Source organism: Peromyscus leucopus, chromosome 2 (assembly GCF_004664715.2).
Source record: "Peromyscus leucopus breed LL Stock chromosome 2, UCI_PerLeu_2.1, whole genome shotgun sequence".
Taxonomy (NCBI): domain Eukaryota; kingdom Metazoa; phylum Chordata; class Mammalia; order Rodentia; family Cricetidae; genus Peromyscus; species Peromyscus leucopus.
The window spans coordinates 138,223,242-138,249,454 of NC_051064.1; the positions used below are offsets into that span (position 1 = coordinate 138,223,242).

The window sequence follows — 26,213 nt, forward strand, 5'->3', positions numbered from 1 at the left end:
AGTAAATGAAGGGTAACTCCGAAAGAGTATGCCCATTACCTATCTCTCAGGAACATAGGCAGTTCAGGGAGACAGATGAAGGAGGCTGAGGCTGGAAATGGAAAAGGCAGAGGTGTGGAATAGGTAAGGGGCTGAGGCAAACACCCTACTCCTGGCCTCATCCCAGAGGTCACAAACATGCCAGTCTTCCAGGCTTGAGACAGTCGGGGAGCAGGGAATCCTGGGACCAGCGAGCAGCTTAGGGACTGCTCTGAGTCACCCCACTCCACAGTGGTCAAGAACCAGGACAAGAGTGAGAAGCCGCGTGTGAGCATCAGAGCTGCAGGGCGGGCATGCACGGCGGGCATGCACGGCGGGCATGCAGTGGGACAGCTCTCAGCCCTGGGTTGGGTCACATCCTGGGTAGATGTCCTGGGAACTCAGGCTCAACGGTCTCTGGGGACACTATGAAAACACCTTGAGGACGAGCCCTCCCCAGGAAGTCCGGAGACAGCAGAGGCGGATCTGGTCAGCTCTGCCACACAAGGCTGAGGACTTGGGACTTGTGAAGGAAGGCAAGAGGGAAGAGAGGGAGTGGACGGGTGAGGTGCTAAGCTGGGCTGGAAGCTGAGTTAGGAAAGGCAGGGGATGAAGAACACACAGGAGAAGGAAGGTGTGAGAAGATACTGAGGCCCATGGGTGGTGGCTGAGCTAAAGAGCCCAGCAGCTTCTTAGTTTCGAGCAGAAAGCCTGAGCTTCAGCATTGATTCAGGGTGGGGTGGAGGTGTCTAAGAATGCAGGAGAAGGGTGAGGAGTGTAGCCTGGCCTTGTCCAGGCGATGATTTCATAGGCATCCCTCATTTCTTCTTGAGTCAATACTGATGACCCCCTACCCCTATCTCAAGGGTCTAGGCCAAGCAGGCGTTGACAGGGGAGAAGAGAAGGGGCCCTTCTGGGCCCGGCCCCCAAGGTTGGCATGGTGCCTGCTTAGGGAGGAGGGAACTGAAGGCCCGGCCCTTGTCAGCATCCCGGCCGGCCGGCACTTCGGAGGCAATTAGCAGCCCAGCTGAGCTAATCCCCCGCCTGGCAGGGCCAACACAAACAGGCCCAGGCCGGGTGTACACTCGCCTCCCTGTTTGCCGAGGGGCCCGGTGGTCCGCCAAGAACAACATCAGTAACCCAGGGCCTTCTCCAGGTTAAAAGCAGGACCCTGCCTTGCTGAAGAGTTGACAGTGCCCAACAGAGCATGCTCTGGCCAGATGCCCTGCTGCCCCAGAAAGACAGCCACTGTTCCCAAGCTTTGGGCCAGCAGGAAAGAGGAAGCTGGACACAGGGAGCCATGCATTCTGATGTAGCACACTCCTCCACCCATGCCACCTGTGAGGGAGAAGGCCTGTGCCATCTTGGCCAACTCAACAACTGAGGCCAACAGGAGCTGGACACTCTGGTCTGGCCCAAGGATGCAGGCTCCATGAAGGCTACGGGAGCCAAAAGGCAGGTCAGACCAGGCCCTTACCTTCATAAAGTTGTCACCAGTCTAGTGAAAGAACAGACTGGATCCTGAAGCACAGCCAAAATCTAGCCCCATCAGCATCCTCATGACCTGGTGAGGTTACAGGTGGATCCCCAAGACAAGGGGAGGGCAGTGCTGGTACATGAGAAGAAACAAGAGGAGACCCAAAAATTGGCAAATGGAGGAGATGGGGCCAAGGAAGGCAGCCATAAGCTGGCTTAGATCAGAGGTGGGAGTAAGGTAGGGGGGTATTTTGTCAGTTTAGACAGCTCAGCAATCAATGGGACAGACAAGGCCCCTCTTAGACCTAACTTCTTGATTCCATACAGGTTTCACCTTCATCAGTCCTACTTAAGCCTGGGGTATCTCTTCAGAGCCACGCCCCCTACTTTCAGTTTGGTTCCTTACCTACCCACCCCCCACCCCCCATCCACTGAGTCCTCACAGGCCTCCTGCAAGACACAAAGGCTACACATGAACTGTGGAGGACAAGAGCCTCCTTGGAGCTTCCACCTGGGAAAGTAACAGCCATGCCTCTGAGTGGGCCAGGTCCCCTCGGGTCACTGAGTGCTCAACACTGCCATCTTCAGGGCACCTCATCCACTGGGGATCAGGTCCACGTGAAAACCACCTTCCCGCATCTGTCACAGACACAAGCAACAGCTGAACATATAAGGATCTCCTGTCAGACAAGCCAGCTCAGAGGCATGTATCATTTATGTGCATGTTAAAGCTGAGGACTGAGGCCCACAGAAGGGAAGACACTTGCTTAAGGACAGATCTTTGGCTTTCTGGTCAGGTGCCAGTGTCAGCAGAGGCCCTGCCCAGTCCTCCCAGCCTCTCCAGTAACTGCCAGTGCCCTACACTTGCTTCTTTCGCTTCCTAGCCAGGGGGCCAGAGAGCCTTGAGTCCACCCCTCACCTTAACACAGCAGTGTCTATGGCTGTGTGAACTTAACTGTCTCCACAAGGGAACCTGCAACAGCTTTCTCCTCAAGGCAGAGTGAGGAAGCTGGGGCAGCCCCCGCCCAGATGGTATGGCAGACTCTAGGCCTTGCTCCAAGCCTGCCAGATGAGCTCCCAGGTTCTTGCTAGAATGATATACAGTGACTGATAACCGACCATCCAAACCTTTTTGAGCTACATGATACCTAGATCCAGAACAGTGCTTCTCAACCTGTGGGGGTCACAATCCCTTCTACAGGGGTCACCTGAGACCATTGGAAAACAGATATTTACATTATGATTTTTTTCCCCCAAGACATTGTTTCTCTGTGTAGCCATGGCTATCCTTTGTAGACCAGGCTGGCCTCAAACTCACAGAGATCTGCCTGCCTCTGCCTCCGGAGTGCTGGGATTAAAGGCGTGCGCCACCACCCGCCCGGCTTACATTACAATTCTTAACAGTAGCAAAATTACAGTTATGAAGCAGTAATGAAAATAATTATATGGTTGAGGGTCACAAGACGAGGAACTGTATTAAAGGGTTACAGCATTAGGAAGGTTGAGAACCACTTCCCTAGAACATTCAGCACAGAGCAAGGTATAAGGGATGAGGAGTCCTTTCCCCTAAAGTTCATGCAAACAAGGAGATTGCTTCCAAAACAGATCTTTCACTGGGAAACTGAAAAAGCAAGCATATAAGCACACATAAACAAGCAAATCCTCAACAGGACTGACTTCAACTAGCACCTAACCAGAGTTGTGGAGACATGCTGTCTGTCTCCTGACAGCTCCTCGGCCAGCAGACCGCAGACCCTGAAGCAATTCAGTAACCTCTGGCTCCCTCCTGAAAACAAGGGAAAGCCACAGAGTCAGGGCCAGACTGGGTCTTAAGTTTGTGTCTATTCGCCCAAACTCCACTTTTCTACTATGGAAGACCAAGTCAGGCTACGATGGAGTCTGCATGCAGACTGGGAAGGACCCTAGGGTCCAGATGACAGTCACCAGCCAGTAAGTATCCTGACCCTTTCCTTAGGAGTCAGGAAGTGTGTGGTGGGACAGGAGGGGTAGCACAGGACAGGAGGGCAGGCCAGACTCCCGCAGGCTCAGCAGGCACTCGGCCCTGCTGGGTCTTCCTTCTCTCTGAATCTCCCTCACCCTCCTCCTACCTTCCAGCACCTCTTGCAGCACGCACTCCTCCCCCATCCCTTTCTTGGACAGAGGCAGAGCCGCCTGTGATGCTTCAGGAATGGCTGATGGTTGGTTCTCACAGGTGGGGCAGGGCGGGCAGCTACCCTGATCATTGTGGAGCTGCAATGATGTGGGGCTGCTCTGAAGTCAGACTGACGGAGAAAGAGGCTGAGAGCAGGGCAGTTCCGAAATTCAAATCAGAAGGGAAAAGAAGAGGGAACCTACTCACCCTTCAAAAATACAGGCGTGGAGTGCTAAGAGCAGCCTGGGAGTCTCAGGTGCAGAGATCTGGTCTGCAGCCCTTTGAGCCCCACCCTGGCCAGGTGACCTCAGCTAGGTTAGCTCCTGTGAGCCTCAGCCTTCCCATCTGGAGCAGCTGAAGGTTGCTCTGAGAACTGAACTGCAGTGCAAGTCGGTATCCAATAAGTTGTCCTCTTTTGCCCTGGGCCATGCACTGTCCTCTCCACCTCAGGCCAGTGGGCAGTCAGCGGCATGGATGGTGGCACTCCACATACAGAACCTTAATAGTCTCTGAGAATCTGAGGTATACTCAACAGAACACATTACTGCTAGTCCCCAAACTGCTCAGATATCCATCTGAACCACAGCAGGCCCCAGTTTAAAAAGAGCTCCAGCATAAGGAGGGGAATGAGAAGAGACTCCCATCCAATTCCCTCTCAAAAGCCAGAGTCCCATAGAGCTTTCCTGCTGGAGCAAGAGGATCTGGATCCAGGGAGACAAATCAACAGCAGTTTCCAAGTAGACATTTTAAATGCTATGTCTCTTCTGGCCATCAGCTACTCTGTCACTCCCCTTCAGGGCTATCCAGTGGCAAAGAGCTTTGGAATCAGCAAACCCCAATTCTGACTTCCTAGCTGTGGACCTGGAAGAGAAACTGGAGGAAGGGTGCCCACACTGAAGATAAAAGCACACTAACGCATCGCCGGGGACACACAGGGACATGACAGTTTATTGCTTATACATCTGTATCTGCACGGTGAACCACGCAATCCTTCAGAGTAGGATATGGTGCCTCAGGTCCATGGAAGGGAGCATTGAATAAAGGTCAAATGAACTGAGGCAGGAAGCTAGGAAAAGGCTAGCCAGTCAACTGAAGCAGGAAACAGGGACAAGGCAGACTGAGCTGAGAAGGGAAAGCAGGAGAGTGGGCTCCGTCCGGTCTGTCACAGCTCTACAATGCAACCAATTGCCTGTTACTCTAGAGCTTCCCAACCTTCCTAATGCTGCAACCCTTTAATATAGTTCCTCATGTGGTGGTGACCCCAAACCATAAAATCATTTTGTTGCCACTTCATAACTATAATTTTGCTTGTTATGAATCATTACATAAAATATTTGATATGCAGGATATCTGGTATGTGATCCCCCCAAAAAGGGTTGCGACCCATAGGCTAAGAACCACTGCCCTAGACTCTCCTCCTCCAGAATAAGTGAATCCACTCATCATTCTCCCTAAAGCCCAGGACCCAGTAATTCCCCCTCAGGGCCCCAAAAGAGAACCTTGGCCTGGCCGGTGACCCCTGGTTCCTGCATAAGGCCTCCTTGGAGGCCAGCCCACATGGCTTTATTATAAATGACGCCCTGAATGGCCATCTGACCCATCTTGTCTCCTGGCCTCCTCATCTCCAAGTCCCTGAAGCCTCAGCCAAAGACAACAGTGTGGGCTTGTTTCTTTGGGGCCCAGAATAGAAAGCTCCCCAGCACCTGGAAGCAGCTGGACACTGGAACTCAAGGACTATAGTTGGTCTCCTCGTCCTGTGCCAAGTGCATCTGTAAACACGCCTTCTCAGTGGCTCCCTGCAGCTGCTTCCCGAGGGGTCAAAAAGGGGGAGAAAAAGGCTAGAGTCAGGGCAGCCTATAGCTTACAAGCGAGAGCTGAGCTAGCAGGGTCTGGCCTTAAAGGGGGCCCGAGGTTCAATGAGGCTTTTCACTGCTGGCCTTGTGCCCATCGCCTCGGATGGGCGCACTAGTGCCCAGGACTGTTGTCTTGTGCCAAGCTGCAGGGACCCCCATGAGCCATGGGGCCTGTGTCACTGCTGTAGGTCCCACTGTTTTACAAGTTGGCAGGGAGAATGAGCTTGCTAGGGTGGAGATGCCTGGATGCTGGGCTGTTGTGCGTGATCCCGTTTGCTATAAAACAGCCAGACATTCCTAGGACCTGGAATCACGCCGAGGCCATGAAGCTAGCCTTCCCGGCCATATATCTCCAGGAGGGGGGACAGGCCTGAGACATCTGAGATAATAAAGACATGACTGTCTCAGCCCTGGGGCTTGTCTCCCCTTTGTCCCAGGACTCAGCAGCCAGCAATTTAAAGACATCCTCCCCCTTCTCCTGGGAAAGTACAGTTTCATCAGATTCTACAGCCCATGGGGTTAGCTTCCCAAGAGCCAGGCCTGGGCTGGACTCCTGTTCCCAGCTCAGCAGAGCATGAGGTGATCAAGGGCCCAGCCTTTAGCAATGCACAGGAAAGGGTGGCTAACTAGAGTGATCACTCATGCCACAACTATGGCATGACAACCATTCTCTGCACACAGGTCTCTTGCTCTCAACTGCCCTACACCATAGGATCTAACTTTCAGGAATGAAGAACAAAACCTCCAAGAGGTAAACAGGCTTTTCTAAAGTCCTACCTATGGATGGCAGACACCTGACACTATTTTGCCCAGCTTTGAAGCTATGGACCCATTCTTGCCATGCTTTTAACTCAGAGCGCCTTACTCTGAAGCCTGTAACTCCTGAAGTAACTCCAATGCTGTTTCCTCTTCCCGATGCTCCCTCTTCCCTAGCTTCCCATGGCTCAACCTCAGTGGCAAGGGAGGCTCCTCTTTAACATCTGAAGGAGAAAATTCATACAAGGGAGGCAAATCCAGAAGCCAAAGCCACAGCCTGGTCGCCCATGAGTCACTTCCACCTCAATCTGACCAAGTAATGGCAACAGCCTGTCACTAGGGTGAGTGACAACTTTGTGAAGGGAACACGGAGACATGAGAAGAGCCAAGGATGAATCTGGCACACTGTGACTTGAAAGGTTATGCCTGACCCTCTAACCTCAGGGGCTGGAAAGAGGCATCACATCACACACATGTATAAGGAGAGGGAGAGCTAGGCACAAAACCTACAGGCCCAGGTTCAACCTGTAAAATCTTGTAAAGCTCAACTCTAAGCCAGTTTCTCATTTGCAAAATAAACACCTGTTCCATTGGCCATACCAGTCCTTGCAAAGATGAACATGAAAGCAGCCTGTGACAGCTTTATAAACAGATGACATCACGGCCCACATGTGCTTTTTCCTTGCTGTTTTCTTTTGCATTCCTGATGTCCCCCTCTCCCTGCTTTTCTTCTTGTCAAACATCTGAACTCACTATGTTCAAAATCACATTAGTTCAACATGCACAAAAACCTGGGAATGATCCTCCTAGTCCAGCCATTTTTAAAAAGTGCCAAGCAGAGGCTCAAACACCTGCTAAGACAACAGACATATCACACAGCATGAGCCCAGAGCCAGCTGGTTCCTGGTGCACTGCAGGAGCAGACCTGCTGAGGCACAGAAAGGGCCAAGATCTGTCTACTTCTGTCAGTCTAAGCTCCAGGGCTGCCCAGACACTCTCAGTTCACTTGACAGCAGAGCCTCGGCGGTAGAGATTTAGTGTCTCCCTAATCCAACCCTTCTTCATGGGACCATTGCTATCTTGAGGCTGCTTCCAGCTGCAGATCTAGCCATGTAGACTCATCCCTGTTCTTCTCAACCTCCATCTACAGGACTTTGCAAACCAGGGAGCTTCCACTCTATTAGGTACACAACTGCCCTCCTTGAGAGCAGAAGGCCACTAAGAGAAACCAAACTGTAGGAAATCCTGAGTGGCTCAAGAAAATAAGGCTAAGCATCTTCCTTATTTTCCCCACTCTGGCTTTGAACCGAAACAGAACACAGAAGCTGTCTGCTCGGAGGGTTTGAATGCATGTTCTCAAGAGTCCTGCATGCACATTCCAACCAGCCCTGAAATAAACCAATTCCTCCTAAATCCCCACCTACATTTCATTATTCCTAAGTCTGTCTACAACAGAGGCTGTCTCAGACAAAAAGCTCCCCAGGGGCAGTCGACATCAAAAACTCAGCATGACTCAATTTAAAAAAAGATGATCCTGGCTGCAAGTTACCTAAAAGGCAAACTAATTCACAAGAATCACGCAGACTGGGGACTAGAGGATTGGCAAGCAATCTGTTTGAGAACTGGAAATGGGATCCTTGGTTGGGGGGGGATAGTGGGGCTCCTCAGAAGTCAAAGAACGGCTGGGGGCTCTTTTCACAGTAGTTTTGGAGTCTGTGCTCTCACTAGAAATGAGAAAACAAACTAGTAAGCTTGAGACCTGGGCAACAGCGGCCAGCCTTTTCTTACTGCTTCTCTGCCACCTAGTGGATATTCTGCATCATTACAGAGCTACTTCAAGGCCATTCAGACAGGGGTACTGAGGATGTCTGACCTTCATTACTTCACAACACTGCAAAGCAGGCAGATACCCTTTTTCAGTTAAGGTAGTGGTTCTCAACGGTCCCAATACTGTGACCCTTTAATTGTTCCTCATGTTGTGGTGACCTCCCCTTCGAACCATAACATTATTTCATCACTACTTCATAACTAATTTTGCTACTGTTATGAACTGTAATATCTATTGTGATCCCAAAGGGGTCTCTACCCATAGGTTGAGAATGGCTGAGTTAGGGAAAGTCATCCCAGGGTGCAGAAGACAGCAGAAAACACATGGCCAAAGTCTCCCTCAGGCAACACAATTGCTTCTGAAGAGAAAGGAGGCTCCAAACCCACAGCAATTTTAGTTCTTCTTCAAGTCCCTACATGTTGCTGATCCCTCTGGCCAGTGTCATCAAACAGATGACACCAGCTTCCTCCAGCCCCAAATACACATGTGCATATCGCCCCACTCAATTTCCCCATTTGAAAATTAAAAGCCATACAAAAATGTGTACTTGGGTTCACAACGGATAGAAATAGTGTTACCCACTCATGGATCAATAAGCAAAACGTGACAGTCACAGGCCAGATGTAAAGAATGAAGCAGGCAGGGCCTAGGACTTAGTAGCAGAGCTTGCCTTGAATTCATGCAGACAGGGGATGAAGTAGGCACACACACATGCTACAATACACAGGGCCCTTGAAAACACACTAAGTGAGAAAGCCAAACACAAAACACTACGTAATACATCACACCCTGTATACATACATAAAACTTCCAAACTGAGAAAACTTATGGTAATAGACAGCCTGGAGGCTGTTTAAGACTACAAAGAAGGGGCAGAGGCTTCGAAAGGAATAGCTCAAGGGCTCTGGAGCTTCTTTATGAGGTACAATGTTCTAGAATGCCTGTATGAAGAAAACCCAGAGCAGAAAAGGGGCTTCTTGCCAGCTGATGCCTTAGACTTAGGATTACAGATAGGCTGAGTCTCCAAAGGTAATGGGGTAGATTGGGGATGTTTCTCATGATCCTGACTTTGTATGATTTTAGAATTACTATGAATTTTGAACACTATCACATTACTGTTTCTTTACCCCATCTTTCGCTTTCCTGAAGGTGTGTTCTGTCCACTCTAACAGAAGCACCGTGTACTAGTGGGGATAACATCTGAATGTGCTAAGTCAGGCCAGAGCGAGACATCAGGAAGACAGCCTCAGTGCCCAGCAAGGTAACAGTCCCAGCTCTTGATTCTGCCCTCACCTCAGTCTTCCAAAGATTTGGGTGGAGTCTAGCTGGCCTTCGTAGTCAGGGGAAATTCCCCAGAGTTCCTGTTTCCTGTGATAGGTTTAAGTTCTACTAAGTTCTTAATAGCAAAACCTCCTTCAGGAGAACCCACAGTCCTGTCCCCTAATCAGGGCTGCATGACCCAAGTTAGTCCTACCCCTAAATGAGCATTATTCAAATTCAAGCTGTCTTTTCAGAAATTGAGGGACTAAAGGTAAGCCTGGGTCTCTTCTAAGTATGTAAAACCTTCCCTAAGCCAGGCAGTGGCGCATACCTTTAATCCCAATATTTGGGAGGCAGAGCCAGGGGATCTCTGAGTTTGAGGCCAGCCTGGTCTATTGAGCAAGATCCAGGACAGGCACCAAAGCTACAAAGAGAAACCCTGTCTCAAAAAACAAAACAAAACAAAACAAACAAAAAGCCAAACAAACAAAAACTTCCCTAACAGCTGTGGTTGTAAATATTCGTGAGTGCATGTACTTGCCTGGCATGTACCAGGCCCCAAGCTTGGTTCCCAGCACAGCATAAACCAAGCATGGTAGCATATGCCTGCTTGGGAGTAGAAGTAGCAGTATCAGAAGCTATCTATCCAGAGCTAGTAAATATTCTTCATTCTCTCCTTTAATCCCAGCATTTGGAAGGCAGAGGCAACTGGATCTCTATAAGTTCAAGGCCAGACTTCTCTACATGGTGAGTTCCAGGCTAACCCAAGCTATTAAAACAGAGGGTGGGGGTAACTAAGAAGCTAGAGTAAGGCCTACACCAATGGTATTTAAATCTCTTACACCTGTTAGTATGGCTAAGATCAAAAACACCAATGACAACCAATGTTGGAGAGGATGTGGAGCAAAGGGAACACTCCTCCACTGTTGGTGGGAATGTAAACTTGTACAACCACTGTGGAAATCAGTATGGCGGTTTCTCAGAAAATTAGGAATCGAACTACCTCAAGACCCAGCCATACCACTCTTGGGCATATACCCAAAGAATGCTGATACATACCATAAAGATACATGCTCAGCTATGTTCATAGCAGCACTATTTGTAATAGCCAGAACCTGGAAACAACCTAGATGCCCATCAACAGAAGAATGGATGAAAAAAATGTGGTACATATACACAATGGAGTACTACTCAGCAGAGAAAAACAATGAAAGCATGAAATTTGCAAGCAAATGGATGGAACTAGAAAAAATCATCCTGAGTGAGGTAACCCAAACCCAGAAAGACAGTTATGGTATGTACTCACTCATTGGTGGATTCTAGATATAAAATGAACAATCAGACCACAACCCATAGAACCATAAAGGCTATATATATATAGCATGGAGGTCTCTAGGACGACTGTGGCATATAATAAATTTCAGTTTTACTCAATTATTGAAAAAAAATAGCCAAATGAATGGAAACACATGAACTATGAACCAAAGGCTGAGGGGCTCCCAGCTGGATCAGGCCCTCTGAATAGGTGAGACAGTTGATTGGCTTGATCAGTTTGGGAGGCATCTAGGCAGTGGGACCAAGTCCTGTGCTCATTGCATGAATTGGCTGTTTGAAACCAGGAACTTATGCAGGGACACTTGGCTTAGTCTGGGAGGAAGGGACTGGACCTCCCTGGACTGAGTCTACCAAGTTGATCACAGTCCTCGGGGGAGGACTTGTCCTGGAGGAGGTGGGAATGGAGGGTGGGCTGGGGGTAAGGGGAGGGCGTGGGAGGGGGGAGAATAGGGGAACCCATGGCTGATATGTAGAACTGAATGGTATTGTAAAATAAAAAATATATATAAAAAAAAAAAAATCCCATGCACAGGGGCACACAGCTCAATTTGCTTGGGGCAGTAGTGCAGAGCAAAAGTGATGAGCCTCCATGAGCTGCTTCACACTAGCTTTTGTATCTGTAATGGGGTTCTACCACACAAATCAAAAAGTCTCCAACTCCCAGAGCTTTTTCCAGTGGTATTGTCAGCACAGTGGGAGAAGTGGCAGGGAACATCAAAAACCACACTGCAGCAGAAAGCATAGCCAGCACTTGAGGCTGCTGGGGGTCTTGGAAGAAGCTGGCAGTGAGGACAGAGTCCTTACAGCAGCAAAGCAGTGAGTGTGGACTGAGTTCAGCTCCCCAGAGGCCAGGCAGGTACTGTCTACTATTCAGATAGAGGGATGGCTCTAACTAACTCCACTATCCCTATTCCCTTAACTAATAAAGAAAGGGCTTCCTTTTACAAGTGCTTCAGAAAGGAAGCCTCAAATCCCCTTCCATCAGACCAGGACAGGACAGTCCTCTGATGCTCCACAAAAGCCAGACAGCTGGCATCAGGGCTCCAGGTTAAGTCTAAAACTTCAGGCACATTCCCCACACCTCCAAAACTGGTTAGAGATGAGAGGAAGATATAGGGAGAGGAGATGGGGTTGGGGGGAGAGAAAGAACAAACACAAGGATCCCTCATTCACGGAGTAGCCCAAGGGCAGGAGTCAGTCAACAGACCTTTCTGGCCCTGCTTGACAATGACAAGGAAAAGTGAGGATGCTACCCACTTTCCAGCCTTACAGAAAGCAATTCTCTACCCTCAGCAAAACATAACTACTTCCACTTTGCATGGGAAATGTTTACTGGCCTCAAATTCGAGATCAGAGGAGTAATCAAGCCAAATCAAGCCCCAAGCCTATGTATGCAATCTGCACAGCACTACAATGCCACGATGTCTAACTTCACTCTCACCGACTACCCCTGCCTCTCTCCTCAGGGATGTGAGAGGATCAAGTAAACCAAAAATGGCTGAGAGCCTCTGTTGGGAAACATGCAGCTAGAGCCCAACTGTCAACCTAATTCGGGGCTAACAAATGAAGGGAGGGAGGCAAGCAGGCTTTAGGGCCAGGTTTCCATTCCCAGCCTCGGGGACTCACCTAGGCCCGGCCTGCTCTCATCCCTACCTCCCCAGTGCTGAGAATCAAACCAACCCAAAGCCTTGGGTATGCTAGGCAATTGCTTTCCACTCAGCTACACCTTCAGCCCTTTCAAGATCCTCTATTCCAAGGGTTCTCAACCTTCCTAATGCTGTGACCCTTTAAAGCAGTCCCTCATGTTGTGGTGATGCCCAACCACACCATTATTTTCCTTCCTACTTCATAACTGTAATTTTGCTACTGTTATGAATTGTAAATGCTTTGAAGACAGAAGTTTGTCAAGGGTCATGACCCACAGGATGAGAACTACTGCTCTAAGCCAGGGAAAGGAAAGGGTGCCCTGCTCTAGCATTGGCCCTATGGTTCCTTCTCTAAAACGCTGCTTCCTATTTACCTGCCCTGCACAGGAAGCCTTTTCCAGCGCTCTGTCGGCCCTGACCACTGTGAGATGCTCAGGCTAAATTTTCAGCTGTGTGATTAGTCACATGGATTTTACTTCCACAGAACACTAGTCAAACCCACATGTTCCAAGTCAGAAAGATCTGTTCTAACTCTGGCTGCAGACATTAGGGAATTTCAGATCAGAGTCCTTCTCTAGTCTATGAAGGTATCTGCATTATCAACTTCACCGGCTGTTATAAACTTTAGTGTGATGCATACTCTGCACTCAGTCAACACAGCTATTACAGCAAACGCGTGTTGTTTCTCTTACGGTCCCGAATGTTAAGGGCCACTCCCCTCTTTAGTTGCAGGCCCTTGAGAGTCAGCTCTCCCCACTACACATATCTGTCCTCATGTGGTGGTGGAGCAAAACTCTTGGCTTCCCCTCAACATGCCCAGGCTCTCCCCCATTTGTTCAGGCTCCCACCCAGAAATTCTTAGCGATGCACCTTACTCATATACCTACACACTCATACATCACATTATTTCTGCATGTCAACTAAAAGGACAATGAAATGTCATTGGTGGGAGCAGTGGTACAAGCGACAACCATGTCATCTCCAGAGCTGACGGTTCATTTTTTGCAGAAGCCCTTCCTGGTTCATCTTACCCCCTTCCATATATCCAACCATGATTTCTCCTACAGTGTTCAGTAACTCTCCACTTACTTTCATTCTGACAGCTTTCATCCCAGTTTCTATCCCAAAGACCTCTCAGCAATTTTTTAAAAATACATTTTCTCTACACAAAAGGCATTTAGGAGACGTGTGGTTTTAAGCATTTCTTATTCTTTCCAGCAGAATCCTTGTGTTAGCCATCCTGAAGACGGTCCTTACCATTCTGAGACACAGAATACCACACAGCTTGTCTGATCTTCAGACACTGATTATCCAGGGACACCAAAAAGGACAGAAGCCAACTAAATACTGTGCACATGAAGTACTTCTATTAAAGAGCTAGAGAGAAATACCACCTCTCATCAGGCTCTTCCTAAAGGAAGTGGAATTTCCTTGCACTGTTAACATTCTTCTCAAAAAAAAAAAAAGACTGAGGCTGAGGGTATAGCTCAGTTGGTAGACTGCTTGCCTACCATGCACAACCCCCCATGTCTGACCTCCAGCACTGTATAAACAATGTGGCAGTTCATGCCTAAAATCATAGCATGCAGGTGGACAAGGTCATCCTCAGCTATATAAAAAAGGTCAAGGTCAGCATGGGCTACAAGAGTTCCTGTCTGGAATTAATGAGATTCTGACTCAAGGAAGAACAAGTGAGTGAGTCTATAGCTAGCTAGAGAAAACACAAAATTTCTGACACACCACAGTGGCGCCAGCCAGAACTTCACACACCATGTTCTTCCCCCTGCAATGCAAATCTACACACTGCTAAAAGCTATGATCTCATTTAGTCCTCACACTCAGGTACAGACTCAACCATTATCTCTCAACAACCTACTGAAGTATCGGGGACACTCACACACTATGCCAAGACTAAACAGCACAGTCAAGGCTCTGCACAACTTTCCTACATTAGAAGTTCCATGGATTTTACATTTGATTGCCTATGGAATTTCTAAACTAACTCTTGACATCTTGAACAATTCACTAGTCTTCTCAGTCCAGCAAGTCACTAAAGGCAGCTCTATTACTTTCTGTCACTGATTTAAAAACAAACAAACAAACAAACAAAAAACACCCATAAGGAAGAACTCACATCCAAATTATAATTTGGATTCAACCACCATTTTAACCTAAATTTACCACTAGATGGTGCTAATCTCAACCATCCAAGAAGCTCTTATCAGAAACTCTTGTCTAGGTTCTGAGCTAAGTCTCTCTAGGAATCATTCTAAAGAGCTAGACAGTGTGGTGTTAGCAGAGGCCTTCCCCCCTTCCTAAAGCTGCTCCAAAGCTCATGATGAGAACTAGCTCGGTAACACCCTCCAGTTTATGCCAGATACCTAAGTTACAGCTCACAAATTAATCCACTCTTGTGGTACTACCACAAAACAGGTACTACCTGTTTAATCCTTTACAACTAAAAATCAATCCTAGCTGGGGGGCAGTAGTAATGTACCCTTTTAATCCCAGCAGGAGGCAGAAGCAGACAGATCTGTGAGTTCAAGGCCAGCCTAGTCTACAGAGTGAGTTCCAGGACAGCCAAGGCAAAACGGAGAAACCCTGTCTTGAAAAATCAAAAATCAAAACAAAACAAAAATAGGAAGAACAAAGAAAGTAAAAATTATTAACCCTAAATAATCAGGAAAAAAAATTCAAGCCACCTACAATTTCCCACCAGCTGATGGAACATGATGGGCCTGCCATTGTGCCGAGGTAAGGTGAGACAGATAACAGAGATGAGATCTTCAGCAAAGGAACGAACCATTGCTTCCATGAATTTCCTAGAAGCCCAACTTAGCCTATGAGAACAGCTTTAATTCATATTCACTTCTAACCCTAATTCACACGACCAGGAATTTGCTACTGTGTTCTCTCTGGGAGTGAACTGAAATATTCCTGAGTAGAAAATACACCAACTTCCATGAAAATTCACAGCACACTGTCAGGTTCTAGAAGGTGCTTTGGCTTAAAGCACTTACACCACACTTAACTAAGACAGGACAGAAGTCAGCTTGCTTTCAGCTGTATGGGTTTTTTCAGGTCAAAGTGATGCTTAACTCTGCTACAGGCACATTAATCACTGACCTGCCAGTGATACCTATCTCACTCTCCTTTGAGGCTAAAGACACAAAGATAAGGGTAATTAAGGCACCTCACTGTCAGCTTTTAGTGTCCTATTCCAGACCTCCATAAAGGCACCAGGAAGCTTCAGTCACTGTCTCAATCTAAGTTACCTTAGATTCCAGACCATCAGAGCCTCCCAAATAGATCACACCATAATGAGATCACCCTCAACAGGACCTGTAATCTCCTGGGAACCAGAACAGAGCCTCAAGCAGTAACTTCACCAAATCACCCAGCAGAACCTGAACTGATTCACTGACCAAGCAGACCACACCAGTGGCTTAATTATGCGTACCTCTGGACCCTGCCCAATCCTTCCTATTTTTATAAAGCTTAAGTCATTACCCGCAAGGAGGACTTGGGAGTCATTGTACCCCCTTTCCAGTATTCACCAGCTAGCTTAATTGCTGGCTTTTGGCACTACTCATCCCTTTAGTTGGTATACTGGGGGTGAGTGGCTAGGCTCAGCATACTGGGGCCCCTGGTCTCTGATGGTATACTCCAGTGAAAGGAGCAGAATAAGCAAGACAGACAACTCAGAAGCCAGAGGGCAACTCAATAGGATCAACAAAATAGCTTCATCACAGGGATGCGCTTCTGCCTGAGGGTCAGTGATTCCTACAGAGAACAGTGGCCAGAGACCAGAGCTCACAGAGAATGTGGCTAGACAGGATGTGACAAGAGCAGCCAGGGCTGCTTCTGGTGTGTACTCTAATAGGTAACAGACTACTATATCACCTTTCCCTTCAAAACCTGTCCCTTCTACTTCAGAAAGAGTGCAATGAGGGCCACTTACTGCAGGGCTTTCTTTACATCCTGGCCTCACTAATCTGCACAATTATTTTAAACCTCCCCTTCAGGCATATATCTCAGTCTTCCTGCAACCCAGGACTCGAATGTATATAGTTTCAATAGCCAAATATCCACCGTCACAAAATTTAACAATTCTGTCAATAGCTAGTTCTAATGCCCATAGTACCCAAAGGCAGCAAGACAGTAGGAAGAATCTAGGAAAAAGCAGAGATGGAAAGCAGTACTCAGTGCTGAGGACTAGGATGGGGCCCTACTACTCAAGCCTGGGACTAATAAACTGTAAGCAAACACTATAAAGGGGAAGCCAGGAATGTGGACCCAGCTGTCACACAGCTGTGCAGGGAAAAGATGTCTAAATTGTCTCATTTTCTTCACTACACACACAATTAAGGGATTATATGAACCACTCTCAATTCTGTGATTACAAAATACAAGGACTATGAAAGAATCACAAAACTGTTCACCCACCCAGCTGTCCTTAACTTGCTTTAAATTCTCCTACCTAAATTTGACAGAAAGTAACAACCACTTCAGCAGGGTAGGGCAGTGCTCAGCAGTTATGAGCACTGGCTACCCCTCCAGGGAACTCAGATTCAACTCCCATCACCCACATGGTGATGCACCCATTCCTCTAGGCCCAGGGGATCTGTCGCCCTCTTCTGGCCTCCCCAGACACTACATGTATGTGGTGCACAAACACACATGCAGGCAAACACCCAAACACATAAAAATACAATGAAAAGCCTGATGTGGCACACACCTTTAATCCCAGTGTGGAAAGAGAGAGGGAGGGAGGGAGGGAGGGAGGGAGGGACGGAGGGAGGGAAGAATATTACTAGTACAGTTACCCAGTGTCTTTCAAAGTCTTACAGGGGGTTGACAGCGGGCCACATGCCAATCATGGCCTGCAGAGAACTATGGGTACTGCAGCACATGTACAGCAAATACAGTGGATAACAACCTATGGGGTACTGACATCTTTACCCTGCCAGCTTACATAGGCATTGCTTGGCACTCATTTTCCAGTGTTTCCAGTGCCCCAAATGGGACACATCCTCACTAGATACTGGAAAATGAATGTATCATGGCATGTACACAGGCAAGCCTTGGACTGTCTTGGGAGCGGTTCAAAGGAGGATGAGAGCATATGCTTATTCAAGAAGAGGCAGCTGTCAAAACCATAAGGGAAAGAAACTTCCAACCAAAAGGCAGGTGTTAGCTACTTAATTCTGTTATATTCTCTAGTGCATTAAGGGTTTTTTCTTTTGTTGTTTTGTGTTTTAGACAGAGTATATGTAGCCTTGGCTGTCCTGAAACTCTGTGTAGACCGGACTGGCCTCATAACAGAGATCTGCTTCCTGGGTGCTAGGATTAAATGTGTGCACCACTACACCTAGCTTGCATGAAGTGCTTTTAAATATGCTACTTATTAAATTTACCAATGACTGCTGAGAATGAATGAACAGCACTTTTTGAGCTAGCTTAGCACTTTGGCAACCTCCAATCAACAGAGTAAGAACAATTCAATGTACTTAAATGTGGCCCCCTTTACCCCCACATGCTGCTCATGATTAAGTCCCTCATAGGCAGTCACTGCTCTCTAGAGCTGGTTCTGGAGTGAGAAATATAGGACCCAGCTGAATACAACCTGAAACTGGAGGTGTGTGCAAATGATCCAACTTGAGAAAGTAAACACTAAACTATATCCTCCTTGTGGTTTACAGCACACTACCATGGCCACAGCTACTAAAATGGGCTTTAAAAAGAAGTGGGGCACTTTGAAGAGACTCAGAGAAATTCCTTACAAGGCAGTGGCAAGAAAAGAACACACACGGTGAGGTCTTCAGCTTCTATGTATAATTATGTCACCATGCTCTGAAGCTGGTGAACACAGGGAATGATTTACAAAGAACAAGGAAAGCTAAAATAGGAGTGTGATTGGAAGCTCCTTTCCTCATACTCAGTCAGAGATAGTCTGATTAACTGGTCATTCCTCAAAGATTACAGCTGTTATTACCAAATAAGATGGTACCTTCCCTATTTACATAAGAGACTTCATCTAAAGAGGAAAGCCAGGATCAGCAAGGATCAAATTTTGAATTTGATTTTTGCTTGTTTGTTTGGGTATGGGGGAATTTAAGGTATGGTCGGGGCAGGAGTGAGGTCTCAGGACCTCATTTGCCCAGACTGGTCTCAAACTTAATATATAGCCAAGGATGACCTTGAACTTCTGATCCTCCTGCCTCCACCTCCCGGGTGCTTAGGTTACAGGCATATGCCACCATTCTTGATTTTCAATCTTTAGGGAGGACCACTGTATACAGAGTATTTGTTTTTGAGACTGTAGCCCAGGCTAACCTGGAACTCACTATAGGCAGGTGAAGATGACATTAAACACCTCATCTTCCGACCTCTACCTCCCATGCTGGAGATAGAACACAAGGCTTCATGCATATAGAGCAGGCACTTTACCAACAGACCTACATCCCCAGCCCCAGTAAACTACTCTTTAGAACACGAGTGATGTATTAATATTGTAAATTCTGCTACAAGCTAAGTCTGCTATTATGTATCCCAGGATATCTATGAATTTGCCAACATATTTGCAGATGATCAAGCCATATTGTCAACTGGCTGGAGAGGTAGCTCAGTGGTTAAGACAGAGCACTGTTCTTACAAAATAGCAGAGTTCAATTCCCAAGACCCATGTTAGGTAGCTCAAAACTACCTGTAACTCTAGCTCCAGGGATTCTGATGCCCTCTTCTGGCCTGAACAGGTTATCTGCACTCCTGTATGTATAGCCCTTCAAAGACACAGCCACATAGACATACACACAAATTTAAATTGTCTTTAGTGTTGAAAATGCCATGAGTCTAACCCACCACACACTACAGAGCAGTATTACTCATAAAGACTAAACAAATACTTGTTTTCTTGAGTCAAAGAAAACAGTATTTAAGTAAAAAAAAAAAAAAAAAACACCACATTATCTCCATCCATTTGCTACCCATACATGTCTTCTAAGATGAAGAAGCCAGAATGAAAAGTACTTAAAGTTAACTTCAATTACCTGTCACCCTTATTCTTCTCATGTGTATACATCTACCATCAATGCCAGGAGCTATGGTGCACACCTTTAATCTCAGCACCCAGGAGTCAAAGGCAGGTAGATCTCTATGAGTTCAATACAACCTGGACTACATAGCAAGTTCCAGGCCAGCTGGGACCACATAGCAAGACCCTGTCCCAAAATATAAAACCAGGGGGAAAAAAATGTTTTTTTTTTCCTCAATCACATGGTCTGCTTTTGTGTACTCACTCTTAAAATCATGTACTTGCTGGGCCGTGGTGGTGCACGCCTTTAAACCCAGCACTTGGAGGCAGAGGCAGGCGGATCTCTGTGAGTTCGAGGCCAGCCTGGGCTACAGAGTGAGTTCCAGGAAAGGTGCAAAGTTACACAGAGAAACTGTGTCTGTGGTGGTGGTGGTGGTGGTGGGGATTTACTTATCCAATAACTATCCTCAGCCAAATCTTGGGCTAAGTACCATTCTAAGACAGGTACAGAGCCACAATGGAGGACCCATAGCTACTGTACTAAGATACTGGGACAGACATCTCTGCTCTCCAAAATATCATTGCAAAATCCAGTTACCCCTCCCTAGACTGGTCAAAAAGCAAGGTGCACTGGTTAAACATGCAAAGCAGGAGTCAGCAAGAAAGCAGCTAATGGCTCAACTGGTTAAGATACTTGCTGCCAAGCCTGACAACCTGAGGTTAATCATGGGATTTACCTATGAAGGAGAGTTCATGTGCCATGCCATGCTCATACATATACTTACAAAAAAAAAAAAAAAAGTAATTAAAAACAAAACCAAAAAAACCCAAAAACTAGTAAAGCTTCACTGTGCCTCTTTCAAACTCCTTCCCACCCCACCCTGCTTATTTTTAACACAATGCAGTCATGCCAAACTTGAACTGGACCAAGTTTAAGCTACCCAAACAAATAGATATAATGCAACTAAGGTAAATATATCATTCTTACCGACCAAAGAAAATGAATCATATAGACAAAACAAAATTTTCTAATATGAGAGGAAAAACTATCTAGGAACTCAAACTTGACTGCATTTTAGAAATGCCTGGAACACTATCTGTAGATTTCACTATGCAAGTTGTACTTTGTTAAGTAATCAAATCTGAAAGCCACCAGTGCAGACAGGCTGGGACAAATGGTCTACTTTCCCACTGCACTATAGGAGTATGTTAGTGCTTCCTTCCAACATGAGATGAAATCTTCACAAATATTTCTGCACTAACAACTGCTCTGACCTACTCAGCATACAAGGTGAGGAGTTTCTGAGCTAGCTAACAATTTAGGAGGGAAGGAATAAACCTGAACGTATGGAGGAAAACAACACCAGCTTATTGCCAGAAAACAAAACTAAAGCTTTAAAATTTTATCCCAAAATCTGTTTGATGTTGATGTCATGTAACAATCACATCCTCGGTTCTAAATACCTGAAAAGTAAGAGGCGAGGGAAAACAACGACCTTCAGGCTGGCTTGTGAAGGGTTTTGTTTGTTTAATACATCTGAAAAGAATTCATATACAAAGAACTGAGACACAAGAAAGCATTGGTTCAGCACTGACGAATCCACAAGATTAGGACTGGGGAAGGAGATTACCTAAACATTTTTTAAAATTGGAACCTGCAAACAAAATAATCTGATAAAATCTCTATTAACACTTATGAAGAGTCCTGAGACTCTTACCATTTTTCTTGAGCGAGAGAACTTCAGCCAGCTGTTCAAGGGTTCCTCACAGGCATGGAAGAAAAAAAGGGGATAGCCCTGACTGGTCCCCATGTTGATTAAGTATGCTGTGCTCCCCACCCCACATGCTCATGGCTTCTTAATGAAGCAGGCCTGTAACCTCATCACCTGAAAGGAGATGGTGATCATCAGGAACCACTTGTCTTCTAGCACCATCCCTTCAGGAACCCTATGTACCAGGTCTTCAGCTGAACCTGGGAACACTACAGTGAGCTGTAAATCTATGCTAAGCATATAAGAAAATGACTGACAGGGGCAAAAGAACTTCTTTTTTTAATTAGGAACTCAATCCATTTGGTGTGTTTCAAAAGGTGCAATACTTTTTTTTCATTTATCAATGAAAGAAGTTAGAAATTATCCCCCCTCCCCAAATCAGCAAATGGCAAACAAACCCCCTTGAAAGTCACAGTTACATATAGAGTGCATCCTAGAAAGAGAGGCCAGACAGCTTCCATCCACCTTCATGAGTTTCATCAAAGACTGGATCCACTCAAGGGTGGAGAGAAAAGGCAACTTTCAAGAAGGAGTATGTTATTAAACGAGGCATTCTACACTCCTTCCTAAGAGCACCAGGTGGGGACACATTTGCTAAACTACACCTGGGGAGTGGAATGTGGAAATAATCTGTCCTTCTCCCTAAGGGCTGTCCACTGGTTAACAAATTTTAAAAAACAAGACTAAGAAACACACACCCCAAAAGGAGAGAAGAGCTGGGGTTCCGGGGACCTAAGATGCCCCAGATTACTCTCCAAAATGGAACCAGGGAGCAGCTTTGACAATTTGAATTAGTCTGTTACAAAGTCATCACAAGCATGCCTTGCTTTTAAACAAAAAAAAAAACAAAACAAAACATTGGTGGGGATTTTGTTGTTTTTTTTTTAAACAAGGAAACAAAAACTAGCACTCATCACTTTTCAGACAATACACAATTATTCAAAATTAACTATTACTGGGAGGGGGGCATACCAATGGGCCTTGTCTCACATGAGTGCATGTGGGTAGGTGCAGGGCATTTGTCATTATTGCAGAAACGAATTTTAATTTTTAATCTTTAGTTTGATTTAAACATTGCTTTTAGTATGAGGACACCACCGGCTGTGCAGAAAGGGCTCTGGAGAGGCGTTCATAGCAGCACACACCTGCGGCTCTTCTTCGGTTCTGGAGGCTCCAGGGCAGCCAATATTGCTTCATCAAACACATTCTTTAGGCCTTTCTGAAAAGGGGTAGAAAGAAGAAATGGGCAATCTGATTTTCAGTTTAACAACAGAGCTGGAGTTCATGTTTAAAACAGACAAACCCCAAAGACAGCGGGCAAACAAAGAAATATTAATAACCCTGAAACTTGACCTAACAATCTTGCTTCACCCAGTTGTCTCGTCAGGGCACAGGAGAGATTCAGCAATGCTGGCACAGATGAGCAGATACTCGTGAGTGGTCCTCTGAGTTTTTTGCAAATCAGTATGTATCACAAGAAGCAAACAAGCACATGTCATTTGACCATTCGATGAGTTGTGTGATGTATTGCTAGAATACTGTACATAGGAACAAGGGAAGCAGCTCTGCATTCAAATGGAGCAGCAGTATGTAAACAGAGAATACACCTAGGCAGTGGCATCCATGTTACATGAAAGGCAGGGGGTGGGCAGCAAGGGTATGGCAGCTATAAATATATTCACTTTCAACTCCCTTTATCCCACTAATTAGACAGAGCCAAGGGGATTCAGGTAAGCAGAGGTGAGTACCTGATACAAAAGTGAAGTTAGAGCCGGTCAGTGCAGTAAGAATAAAGCTTCACCAGGCATTTATACAAACAATTGTATATTTTTAATTTCAAAATGTAAAGATAACCACAATTGTATGTTTCCCTCACAACAGTAAAATCAAAAGCAGAAATATATAAAGGCAGTAGCTTTACATTTCAACATCAGCAAACCTTGAGTCAACTGTTGAATGGATGTTAGGATTAGGAGATAATGTGTAACAACAATGAACTCATAAAGCAGTAGCAGATACATGGATACTGTCCCCATCCCAGAATGACAAACACTCCACCTACAGCACAAACAGCCAAAGCAAGAGCAACACAAAGTTTCACTGCACACAGGAAAACCACAGGAGAATCCTCCCTTCCCCAATACACTCTACTAGCAAGTCAACCTTTTTCATAGTTTGTCATGCAATTACAATTAACAATCAGTAATTACTGAGTAAAGTGATGTTTAGCAATACTTTGTCCATCTAGAACTAACATCTAGAAGTGTTAAAACTCTTATTTTCTCCAAGACATCATTCTTAATGCCAAACCACATTCCTTTTCGCAATAATAATTCAAACCAAAGGCTCTGAGCATCAGGCAACTCAAGCAGCAGAAAGTTAAACAAGTCTAATGTGACTACTGATCACAAAAAATATTCTAAGATATTGCATTCATGATCAAAAATGAATACAGTTTGCTCTAATGTGTTGAGTAAGAAGACGCAGAGGCTTTCAAACAGGATGGTTTTATTCCTTTGTTTTAAATGATCTTTCTACAGTAGTGGGACAGGAAGCAGCAGCAAAGAGGGGAAGGAGAAAACAGTTTAGAATATACAGCACTTCCTTTTGGGTTGAGTTTCCGGAGGCTCGAGGGCAGCTAGGATAGCCTCATCAAACACATTCTTCAGACCTCTCTACAAGACAGAGGGGAGGAGAGAGAATAGCAGCCAGGTTAGAGGATTAGAGACTAGCAGATACAATAGCAGTCTGGGTTAAGAGCTGAATTCACAGAAGCAATGTGTTTAAGGAAAGGAGACATTAGAATGTTCGTTCTTGAGTGAGAGAGTACTGAGAGGGTAGATAACTGGACAGAAATGTCACCTCAAAAAAAGTTAACTAAGCAAGGGAAAAAAATAATAAAAAATACAGTATGTAAACTTCTAAAGAATCACATACTGAAATCTAATATTACATTTTGGTATAAAAATCTCAAGAAGAGAAAAATAGCTATCTAAACACAAGATAGATGTGTTGGAAAAAGTGAGATTTCCCCCAACATTACTATTGATGATGATGACATACATATTTTGGAAATCAATCTATTAGAATTCCAGGCTTTTGTGAATTCAGCCCCTGAATAACTGAAGGGCACAAACAGCAACTAACAGGCATGCTACATGTCTCTAGGTCCAGTGACATATCTGGATGGGATTAATCGGGATTTAGTAAGTCAGTTTCCCAGCCACTCAGGAGGATTCCCTGTGCAACAGCAGCAGCAACTGGAAGGAGTTTATAAAGAATGAACCCCAGAAACAGCATGCACTTCAGGTACTCAGCAATGTTATTAGAGCAAGGAACCACCACCCAAGTCATAAGGAAACAAAGAATGGGGTCTCAGAATGAGAGTCAGCAAGCAGTCCAATGCTTTCAGATGTCTGCATGAGTCCAGCGCATGTAGCATGGAATGAAAACAGACCGTCCTGACATCTACAGGGACTAGACTACAAATACACTTACAGCTCTGCCAGAAACTCCAAGGATACTGCAATTGGCAGCAGTGGAACTCTCGAACCCAGACAGCTCCTACCCTTGAGGCCACAGGTTTACTACCCAGAGCAGTTTCACGTGTTCTTTAGGTCAGTTTGATCTTAGGTAAAAAATGTCCCCAAAGTTCCAGAACATAGCCCCAGTGGTGTCATCTACTGGACTACCCAGGCTTCCCTCCTTATACCCTACCTAACCCCAGAGGACCATACCCACACAATCCATTTAATACAAAATAAATGAGAGCAATCAAAAAATGAGATCTGAATGTTTTCTTCTTTTACCTCCTTTTTCTGGTAGAAATACTATGTAAACACTAAAGTACCTCTGCTATCTGTCCACACATCTGTATGAACACTCACAGGCAAGTAAGAAGAAACGAGACGGTGGGAGGGAAATACTTGCAAGGACATAAACAGAGGAAGAGGACTGCTAGAAAGTAGGGTATACCCCACTGAAGAAGAACTCCTAGCCAGGTGAAGTGGCTTAATCCCAGCACTTAGGAGGCAGAGAGGAGACGCTGAGCTTGGAGCCAGCCTGGGCTACACAGAGTGAAACCTGTCTCAAAAAAAATTTTTTAACAATCAAAACAGCAATCCTTTCTTGTATAATTACTTCAGGAAAAGATCAACAAATACCTTATGAAACAAGGCTAATCTTGGCTTTACTAGTACCTTGTTACATAAAACTTTTAGTTATAGAGGAGTCAACAAACAGAACCTGAAGTTTAAACTACTACACAAACCCACAACCCCGCCCCCCCTTTCTATCTTTTTTCTCCTAACTTCAGAATCTGGAAAGAAAAATGTTCCTCCTAAGTATCTTCCACATGCTTCCAGTTCTAAATAACTTGATAATCTGCTCACATTGTGGAAATCTTACATGAAGTATCCAACTGTCTAAAATAAGCTTCACCCGTGACCTAAAACTGGTCCACATGGCCTACTTTTCTCTCCTTCCCCAAAGGAACCCACATCTGAGGAACAGAGAGCATACCTCAGATATATGTTGTCAGGTTCCACACACTTCTTACCAGACACACACCCTATGTCTGCCTTCACTTGTCAAGGGATGGTACTAGAACACTATTTGGTTATTGTCTCAGTCTGTACTCTGTGGAAAGGTTAAGTTTTTATGAATTTTTCAATATTTGCTTCTACAATAAGATCAACTACTAAACTGGGCTGGGGGATGTAGAACTAAGAAATTGTGCCTTCAAGTTACCCTACAGAAATCTGGTTAAGTACAAAAGCTTTACACTTAAATACAAAATCAAGCAAAAAGCTTGGAGTTTAAATTATGCATCTGGTCTTATATACACTGAATTCCTCATAAAAATCTAAGTATGCATAATTATACATATATCACTGATAAAAAAACATTTGATCAAGAACCCAACAGTATTAAAAATGACCAATACCTAAAAAAGCACAATGAATATAATTGGATTTAATAATATACTAGTAACCTCTATTTTAATTAGGTATGTAAATCAGTGAGTCCAATGCTAATTATTTCCAAATTCTTTCCTTTGTTCCTAAAACCACACTTAAAACCAG

The 26,213-nt window shown here is 45.5% G+C and overlaps 1 protein-coding gene and 1 long non-coding RNA gene across 4 annotated transcripts in view; one reads left to right on the top strand and one right to left on the bottom strand.

The window, feature by feature from the left end:
- The first annotated feature begins 9,032 nt into the window (after positions 1–9,032).
- On the top strand, positions 9,033–13,905 carry LOC119087468. Its single transcript, XR_005090941.1, has 4 exons — positions 9,033–9,112; positions 9,233–9,344; positions 10,032–10,090; positions 13,546–13,905. It is a non-coding gene; the product is annotated as an uncharacterized LOC119087468 (long non-coding RNA).
- Positions 13,906–20,861: 6,956 nt separating this feature from the next.
- The window catches only part of Cdc42 (cell division cycle 42), a 40,368-nt gene continuing 35,016 nt past the window's right edge, over positions 20,862–26,213 (bottom strand). For 2 of the 3 annotated variants that reach the window (XM_028875380.2, XM_028875382.2), the window contains exon 6: positions 20,862–22,348. In XM_028875380.2, the coding sequence (XP_028731213.1) occupies positions 22,259–22,348 (90 nt within the window). In that variant the 3' untranslated portion in view covers positions 20,862–22,258. Of the gene's footprint in view, positions 22,349–22,936; positions 23,805–26,213 lie in introns of those variants that run through there. The other variant, XM_028875383.2, reaches the window with a different exon arrangement.